Here is a 9319-nt window from a genome sequence, read left to right as displayed (position 1 = left end):
GGGAAAGAGAGTAAATAGTTCTTTTCTGTACGTGTTGATTACTTAGACGATTTGAGAAACTGACAGAGGGTGTTGGGATTTATATAGGCACTGTAAAATGTCTGGAATCTTCTTCCTTTGGCGTGTTGGAGCCGTTGGATCCAGATTTTTGAACACCTCATTGAACATGCTTCTTTTAATTGGTCGCGCCTTCTTTTGTCGAGGCTGTTCCAGAGTTTTCTTCCCATCTTAACTGACACGTGTCATAAAATGGTCAATTCATTTTATTAGGGGGAAAAAAAAGTACATACGGAATTGGCAACGATTTGTCGTTTTTCTTTTGGTTGGAAATTTCAGCTTAACAACCCATGAAACGAACATTTCAGGGGCGTTTCAGTCAAGTCACGCATCTTCCGTCTAAGATTTGTGATGTGGAACTCAGCCATTGGTCAAAAGTTTTCCCACATTACCGCACCTAATCCGTGCAATTATTTGCGCCACCTCATAATAAGAAAAATACGGATAATTCGGAGGAAAAAAAAAATAATATTCGCATCCTCGTCTGTCTCTCTCCCTTACTTCTGCGTCTTCCACTTCTCCACCACTCGCTGAGCTGAGCCTCATGAGACACTGAGACTCGCAACTCTCTCTCCCTCTCTCTCTCTCTCTCTCTCTCTCTCTCTCTCTCTCTCTCTCTCTCTCTCTCTCATCCCAATTATCTCTCTCTTTCTTTTTCTCTCTATCTCTCGTCGATGGCGAAAATCCTAATCTCGTCGTCGCCGCCGTTCGTCGGCGCGCCCCTGCGGTCCCTCTTCCGCCACGGGCCTTACCTCCCGAACCGCAAGCTCCTAACTTCCAGGGTCAGAGTCAGCCTCCACGAGATTCCTCCCATTCATTCCCTCGACTCCGCTATTGATTTCAACGCTATTGCTAGCCGCGCCGAAAGCCTGCTCTACACTCTCGCCGACGCCGCCGTCTCGGCTGACGTGGCCTCCGGTGGCTCCACAGACGCCGCCACTGCCGCCGCCCAGAAAAACGGTGGCTGGTTTGGTTTCATATCGGAAGCCATGGAATTCGTCCTCAAGGTAATTCGACTTTCTTTTCTCGTGGATTTGAAGCTTTTGCTGTTGTTTGAAGTGTTTATTTTCGTGACAATGGGTTATTTTTTTGCATTTTTTAGTTATTAAATGATGATTTTGAGTTGAATTTTAATTTTAATTTGAATTTAAGTTATAAATTTGTGTTTATACATGCATATTTAAGTTATGATTTAAAGTAAATGGATGGAATTTTATTTATGTTTTTATTGTGAATGCATAAAAAAAATCATCTTAATTATAATTAAAATGAATTATGTCATTTTGAATAAAAAAAATATCATTTATTAATTTAAGTTGGAGTTTATAAATTTTAATTGAAAGAGAAATTTAAACTCGAATTTAGTCTAAGTTTAAACTCAAATTTTATAAAAGAATACGAACTTGAGTTGATTGAAAAATTGAAGTTGAGGATTTCTGGTTCATTTCTATAGGCTCTGTTGCGTTTGATTTTTGCTTTTATAATAGTTCGTGTGCTCGTGTATGGGCCTAGATAAACGTGCCGGCCGTTGATGGTAGTGTTTGAATTGAACTGTATCAGATTTTGAAGGATGGACTTTCGGCTGTACACGTGCCATATGCTTACGGATTTGCGATTATATTGCTCACTGTTATTGTTAAAGTCGCCACACTTCCTCTAACAAAGAAACAGGTTGGTGTTTAGTGCCACATTTGCTAAAAAAAAGATGGTTCCTTTGGCAGTGCTTTTAGTTTCCTGATTGTTTCACGCTCCTCTTTAGTATATAATAATACCGTTTGGTAACTTGTAGGTGGAATCGACGTTGGCAATGCAAAACCTCCAACCAAAAATTAAAGCCATTCAAGAAAGATACAAAGGCAATCAAGTGAGGTTTTATCCTTGTGTGTCTGGATTTGAACGAACTTATTGAGATCGAGTAAATGGACCCATTACCCCTTTTCTTGTCAAATGATAACTATGGTCCCTCTTATCTCGTTTTTTTTTTCCCCCTCATTTAAGGAAAGAATACAACTTGAAACATCACGGCTGTATAGGCAAGCTGGGGTTAACCCATTAGCAGGTATTCCTTATTTTGATTGCTTTTGATGTTGGTGAATATCTGTACGCTCCCATGTTTTTGCATGATGATTAGCTCTGATTTTTTTTTCTTTTCTTTTCTTTTTTTTTTCTTTTTTCTATGCCCTGCTTATGTGTAGTTCATTTTAGGCCTATGTTGATGGAGAAAGCCCCAGTGAAAGAGTACTAGCATGGCTAGGTGTATTGGGGGCTGGGTTTCATGGTTGTTGAGAGAGCCACTATAATTTGTGTTTCTCGCAAAAAAAAGTGTGCAGTATCCTTACTTGTGGGAATGGAGAGGTTGAATCGCGCCAATCATTGTGTTGTACGATTTTCTTGGGTCAAACCAAGTGATATACCTAGGTCTCGTTCACTTCGCGGATTCGAATTTTCAATTTAAGCTGAGATGTGACATTTTCTGAGAGCTTTTCACTGTAGCAGAAAAAGTTAAATGTGACATTTTCTAAGAGCTTTTTACTGTAGAAACCTAAAACTAAAAACTCAAATCGGTGAAATGAACGAGGCCCTAGTTTGTAGTCGTAGCTAGGTCAACCTTCGTGTTTCCATAACCTTGCGCTGGGGCTACAGTTATTAAGATACAAAATCATAACTGGTTCTTGTTTGTCTCTGTTTCCACATGAAGTTTTTCAGTCATTTTAGCACCTTTTTAAAACTCGTAGCATTTTCCAAAATGTGAACGCTAACTTAGGTTCCCAAAGAATACCAACTATCCACTCATTTATGTGTAGGTTGCTTGCCAACTTTGGCGACAATACCAGTCTGGATTGGTCTATATCAAGCTCTTTCAAATGTGGCCAATGAGGTAATTGATAGGTTGCTATGCTAGCATTTCAAGTGATATTAAAATACAGGTTATTTATGTGCAGCAGATTAAAAATTGGTGATCTTTGCAAATTTTATCTTCTTCTTTTTTCTTCTCTCTCTCTCTCTCTACGTTTCAAAAGGGACTGTTGACAGAAGGTTTCTTTTGGATCCCCTCCTTGGGTGGCCCAACAACAATAGCTGCTAGACAAAGTGGATCCGGCATTTCTTGGCTGCTTCCGTTTGTGGTAAGAAATCTCACGTTTCCATGATCAAGAAGCTAACCATTAATAATTTTCTATGTTGAATGTTTGTTCTTCTCAAGCATCCTTTATATGACTTGCTTTGCTAATAGTGGAAGCTTTAAGCTAGACAATGATCTCAGAACCGCAGTGTTACTTATGAAGCAAGAAAGTGATTGTGGAACCATAGTGCACCAATTAGATTCCTGGGCATCAAATGATGCAGTATATCTGTTTTCTTCCTTCTATTTGTTGCTAAGTTGTAATTCTACAAACCAAGGACAATGATCTCAGAACTGCAGTGTTACTTATGTAGAAAGAAAAAAACTGAATTCCCCTTTATTTACGTCAACTCCATCTGTGGGATAGCCGGTCTTTATGTTTGGTTTTTGCTTAAAGCTGAAATTTTTGTTTTTTCATCTTTAAAAATGCAACTGTTTGTGTTTCCAATTGAAGTACTTAATGTAGGACCGGGGTAGAATTAGAGAATAGATGGAGAATATAAGAGAGAAGAACAGAATCAAGGGAGAAATAGAACCAGAGGGAGATAGAAATAGAAGGAGAATAAGAACTCAAGAGGAAGAATGAGAAAGTCAATATATTCATTGATCGACTGAATAAAATTGACAATCACTGAGGTATTTATAGAGAATGAACATAATTAAATTTGGAAATAATAAAATAGATAAACATAATCCTAGCATCAAACTAAAATATTAAAACTAATTCTAAATTTTATTCATCATCAAGTACCCTTAGAAATGTAGCTTGAATCTCCATGATTTAAATAAGGGTTTAGGTTTAGCAGTTAAGTTTTAATGACACTTTTGTGTTAGTAACTAAAAGAAGATAGATAGATGTTGGTGAAGTTTGAAGTTGTAACTCTGTTTTTACAGTTTCATGCGTTACACTTCTTTTGTATGGATCATTTAATGCATGTTGTAAGCAGGTAAGCATGTCCAAGATGTGGTTGGATTAATGTGTAGCTGGTAGAATTTGCATTAGGAACTTACATATAGTTTGGTGGGTAACTATGTATGTATAACAAGTTTATATATTTCATGCAGGATGGGCATCCACCACTTGGTTGGAATGACACTGCCGCATACCTTGTTTTACCAGTCCTCCTTGTTATTTCTCAGTACGTTTCAATGGAGATCATGAAGCCTCCCCAGGTAAGGACAAATATTTCCAATGACCATTAGATTCTCTGTTTTCTTGTTCTATATTCCTTCTTAATCCTTGTAACCTCAATCTTTCTTTTGGCAGACTGATGATCCATCTCAAAAGAACACTCTTCTTGTATTCAAGTTTCTTCCACTCATGATTGGTTACTTCTCCTTGTCTGTACCCTCAGGATTATCGATATACTGGTTGGTCTCTCTAAACAGTTCCACTTGAATCAATCTATTCGAGCATCCATGATATGAAAGAGCACACGTAGTAATTGGCTTTTTTTTTTTTAATGAGATGCCAAAAGGAACTTGTCAGCAAGGGTCTCCTTCCATTTGAATGTTCTAAACTCCTGAGCTTTATCAAACGTGAGATTTGAGCAGCCAACAAATCTTTAAAACTAATAGATAACAAGAATTTTAGCTTTTTTTCCGCCCTCAGAAGTGTTTCCAATGACATTATCTACACCATTATCTGAAATGGACTCGTACTTGCATCCTCATTTCCCAAGATAAATGCCACTATGATTGCAATTCTATACATATGAATTTTCTCTGTAAATTTCACTTTCTCATGAGTAACCATGCAGTTGTCATCAGAACTTACTCCCTACTTTGCATTCTTTGGTGCTTGTTGCTTTTAGCTTTCAAATCTCAAATTTTGTGTGATAATGTTTCTACATGTGTAAGATGCTAATGTATTGAAAAGAAAATCTTGCAATGCCTTCAAATATACTATCTGCAGTACGCATTGTAAATTTTATAAAGATGCTGCTGTTATGTTATAGGAAAGACAGGAAGTTAGTACGTTTGTTTATTAGGGCTTCCAGAATGAAAAGTTCATGGCTAAGGATTTTTGTTTTTAGGTGAAATTAGAATTTGAGGAGTAGCTCAAGCATATTTTTATTACAAAAATTATCACACATTGATTTGTCTGTTGTGTTTCTTGATTTTTAGATTTATTCTTAGGCCTTTTCCAGGCATGCAGATTACTTTTTCCTTGTAAGCAATTAGCAATTTATCATGGACCTTAATTTAAACAGATACAAGCACAACCAACAGAGATGTATACACGTAGCAACCCTTCTTTACTTGATTCATTAAAATTATCATATGGTCTTTAGGTTCACAAACAACGTCCTCAGCACTGCACAACAGGTATGGCTGCGCAAATTAGGAGGTGCAAAGCCTGCTGTCAGTGATAATGCAAATGGAATCATAACAGCAGGACGTGCAAAACGGTCAGGTTCTCAGCCAGAGCGCGGTGAAAGGTTGGTTTACTAGTTAACACGCTGCATTCAATATTATCTACTCCTGCAAAAGTGCCTTACTCAAAAAGGGTGTAATTAACAGATTTAGGCAGCTAAAAGAAGAAGAGAAGAACAAAAAGGCAGCCAAGGCTTTACCAGCGGAAGAGGTTCAAGCCTCAGCTTCTGATTATGATTCTGAAGATGGTTCAGATGAAGAGGACAACAACAAGGTAAAATTAAATCTTTTGGCATTTGTTTTGCTATAGCTTGACGGCTTTTTCTTTCTAAATGTTCAGTTTCTCTTATTAAAGTGTACATGTGTTATATATGTCCCTACAACAACAAGGTCAAATTGAATTTTTGGCATTTATTATGTTATAGTTTGTCGGATTTTTCTTTCCAAGTGTTCAGTTTCTCTTATTAAGGTTATATAAGTGTTTTATGTCTTCCTAAGTCATTAGTTATCTATTTAGGTCTATTTTGAATGTGGGGAATTTGATCCTATAGGGAATATAAATGTATTCTGATTTCTTAGTTTGTGTGAATTGTGATAGTTGTGGTGTACAAAAGAAAACACCCTTTTCTACAGTTATCATGTACTTCGTCCTCAAAAAAAAAAAACAAGATACTCATACTAGAGACATTTACACGAGTCTGATCCTTTCAATCTTAAAGAGGAAATGCTTGTGGAACCCTAATGGACCGAGTGTCCCGAGCCTTTGGATTTTTTCATGGTGCAGCGACAGTCCTTGTCTATTTTTATTTATGTATCTTCTGAACTACGTTGATAAACCTTTGATGTAAACGACTGTTGAGAGAATACAACCACCATCTTTGACTGACTGGATTTAGCTAAACTAACCAGATACTGACCACTCCAGTATCTCAATTTCCAATTCGGTGGTGACTGGATTAAACAAGTCTTTGAGTTCTGATCAAATTGCCAAGATGTGTCATTTCATGTGCATGCACGTGCACAACTTAGATGCATGTTCTTAAACACATCTCATCCACCATTGAATGAAGAGAGCCATTTTCTGATTCTTATTTATTTAACCAGCTCACCATACTAACAGGAAAGCTTCGTTTGGTCCATCAGTAGTTAAAGCTCATCCTGTATATGTAATACATAGAAGAGGTTTTATCTGTACAATGTTAATACACTGTGAGAATGGCTTCCTCTTTAGTATAGGTTTGGACTGACAACACAGTTATACACGCTTAAATAATCAAGTTTTGTGGTTGAAGAATGAGAAATATGGGACATGGTTCATTCCTCTCTTGGGTTTAGATAATATCCGTGCATTTTGCTGTTTAACTATTCTGATTCTTTGACTGTCAAACTATCGAACTAACCATTTCAATGTTTCAAAAAATTTGCATGTAGAGTTTGTTTCAAGTTTGCAGTTTGGAGAACTAATTTGATGTTATCACAGGGTGGGCAGGTCCGAGAAGAGGCCTATGCTTCTAATGTTAGAAAAGATGCTCCTGATTTTTCTCGGCCAAGGAGAAGCAAGCGATCCAAACGGAAGCGTGCTGTATAAAAGGAAGAGTGATGTATAAAAGGAAGATTGTATCCTGATGTTTGTAGTTTACGGTGAGTCCTGTATATCTCAGAAAACAAAATTTCTTATATGTAGAGGCCAGTTTTGTGTTGGCTCATTCATTTTGAGATATAACGCTAATCATGCAAATTAATAATTTATATCACTTGCAAATTCCACTATATATTTGAAGTATCTCGTGACAGTTCTCTATATTATGTTCAATCTGTCACCATAAACCCTATTGGAAAAGAATATCATTCTGAAAAATTATGAGAAAAGGATTTTCTTTCCAGCATGGAAAACCACAAAAACATGATGCAAGTGACCAACGTATGCTGCTTGTCTTCTTCGTTGGAATTCTCATTCTTTGAGGATATCATAATGCATAGTTGTTATTTTGTTACTGGTGGACTATATTGTATGAAGTTCCTAAGTTGTTTAACTGTTATATTAGATAACATAGGAAAATGTGGTACGAAAGAACTGAACACAAAATCCGTAGGGTTTGGTTACTCTGTCCATCTGGAATTCTAGGTGCTTAATGCGTTTTTTTTTTTTTTTTTTTTTGGATCTGGACCTTCAGAAATCTGCTTGTCTATAACCCAGGTGAAAGTAGCAACGAGTCTGTTTGAATTTTGTCCCGTCCACTAAGAGGTTAATTTTTGCTGAAACACTAAGGGCCCGTTTGTTTCATATGCTCACACAAACGTCAGAATCAAGAATCATGGCTTGAGTATACCTTCTAAACGGGCCCTAAGAGGTTAATTGTGAAATCGAAGCATGTTTCGTATGTGTTTCAAAAAAAAATGAAACAACTCAAAGAATTCTTCGCCCTTTGGCAGTTGACTCAGCTGCAGTACATAGAAACGCTGCTAGTCTTGTATTTTGTGTCATGTTTTGGCTTGAGTTGATTTTATAGTAGCTGGACATTTGTAACATTGACCTTTGAAACTGACAAATTACTTTTGATAGAAAATTCTAGGAATAAAACCGTCAATTGAATTCCAACTTTGTACAATCGCAGTACTAAAGGACAGATTTTTCAGCCTAAATAAATACATCTGACGTACTTTTAACTCTCAAGGAAAATAGTGACTTTTTGTCCTATGCCTTCTTGTCTACCAAGTGCATCCATCAATTGTTCATTGCCTAGATGGTGGCCGGTGATTCCCAACTGGGTTGGGTCCTGATGGCTTTTTATGAACCTTCTTTCCATCAACCTGTCTCCATTGTTGATAAGAGATAGGAAGAGTTAAAGCCTATAAATAAAGATTTTTTATAATACTAACTTTTCTTTGGAAGAGACTCCCCTTTTACTTACCCAAGCAGGAAAAGCAAATCTTCTGCCAGACCTTGAGTTTGGTTGTGCAGGTTTGGACCTGAGGTGAACTGTTGCCAGCAATTGAGGCAGGTAATTTACGTTAGAAATTGTTAAAAACCATTTAGAACTTTCTTTGTCTCTGCATTTTAGTATAAAATGGTAGAAAGTACATATATTGAAATGTCTGATCTTTTTACACGCCATGAAGAAAAACAGAAGATGAAAAGTAGCTTGCCTGATTCAGTAGCTTGAACAATAATGGTTGAACAATGCCATCGAGTTGCCGTGAGAAGGAGGCATGCTAAGAGAAGATGGATGAGAGTTTGTCTTCTCATGTTGAGCATAAGCCTCCGGGTGTATGGAATAGGATAGGTTTAGTTTGTGGCGGGATTTATTATAGGCGTGAATAGGCATTTTTATCTGACACGTTTTTGGTAATCATAGTCTAACTTGAAAAACTTTGTCGGAATATTGATCATGAATGAGTGCTTTGGAATCCTATGCCATTGGATATTGTGTAGGTGAGATAGGAATCTAGACTGGCTCGTCATTGTGAGTTGACTTCTTAACTGTTATCATTGCCTCCATGATAGTTTCATTAAGTACCCTGCCATTATTTTCTTTTGAATACTTCAGCCCTGCTGTCAGGGCCTACCAATGCATGTTTAGTTACTGAGTCGCTTATCTATTGCTGTTCTGTCATTGTTTTAGTTAAACCTCGAGTTGTCTCGTATCTTTTAAAGTACTTTTCCTTTTGTTGTTTCCTCTCAACGGAAATTTCGAAAAAAAAGTACTTTGAGCGCTGAGTATCACAGTAGCCGTCACTTTTTGGGTGTTTAGCCAACGGCTGAAA

At 37.1% G+C, this 9319-nt stretch overlaps 1 protein-coding gene across 1 annotated transcript; it reads left to right on the top strand.

Annotated features, from left to right (window-relative positions):
- The first annotated feature begins 546 nt into the window (after positions 1-546).
- On the top strand, positions 547-7355 carry LOC21407907 (inner membrane protein PPF-1, chloroplastic). The gene is made up of 11 exons (XM_010108141.2): positions 547-1064; positions 1618-1728; positions 1847-1921; positions 2056-2116; positions 2862-2935; positions 3078-3182; positions 4244-4351; positions 4446-4549; positions 5473-5619; positions 5702-5828; positions 7035-7355. The coding sequence occupies exons 1-11, from the start codon at positions 732-734 to the stop codon at positions 7140-7142; spliced, it is 1353 nt and encodes a 450-aa protein (XP_010106443.1). The 5' UTR covers positions 547-731; the 3' UTR covers positions 7143-7355.
- Positions 7356-9319: the final 1964 nt, after the last annotated feature.

This window comes from Morus notabilis, unplaced genomic scaffold, assembly GCF_000414095.1.
Source record: "Morus notabilis unplaced genomic scaffold, ASM41409v2 Scaffold46, whole genome shotgun sequence".
Taxonomy (NCBI): Eukaryota; Viridiplantae; Streptophyta; class Magnoliopsida; order Rosales; family Moraceae; genus Morus; species Morus notabilis.
This window is presented reverse-complemented; position numbering and strand designations above follow the sequence as displayed.

Bases quoted from the DNA above. Each gene is read 5' to 3' on its own strand.
- LOC21407907 (XM_010108141.2), top strand. From the start codon at position 732: ATGGCGAAAATCCTAATCTCGTCGTCGCCGCCGTTCGTCGGCGCGCCC. The intron at 1,065-1,617 runs GTAATTCGACTT...GAACTGTATCAG, and splicing joins CCATGGAATTCGTCCTCAAG to ATTTTGAAGGATGGACTTTC. The intron at 2,117-2,861 runs GTATTCCTTATT...ATTTATGTGTAG, and splicing joins TGGGGTTAACCCATTAGCAG to GTTGCTTGCCAACTTTGGCG.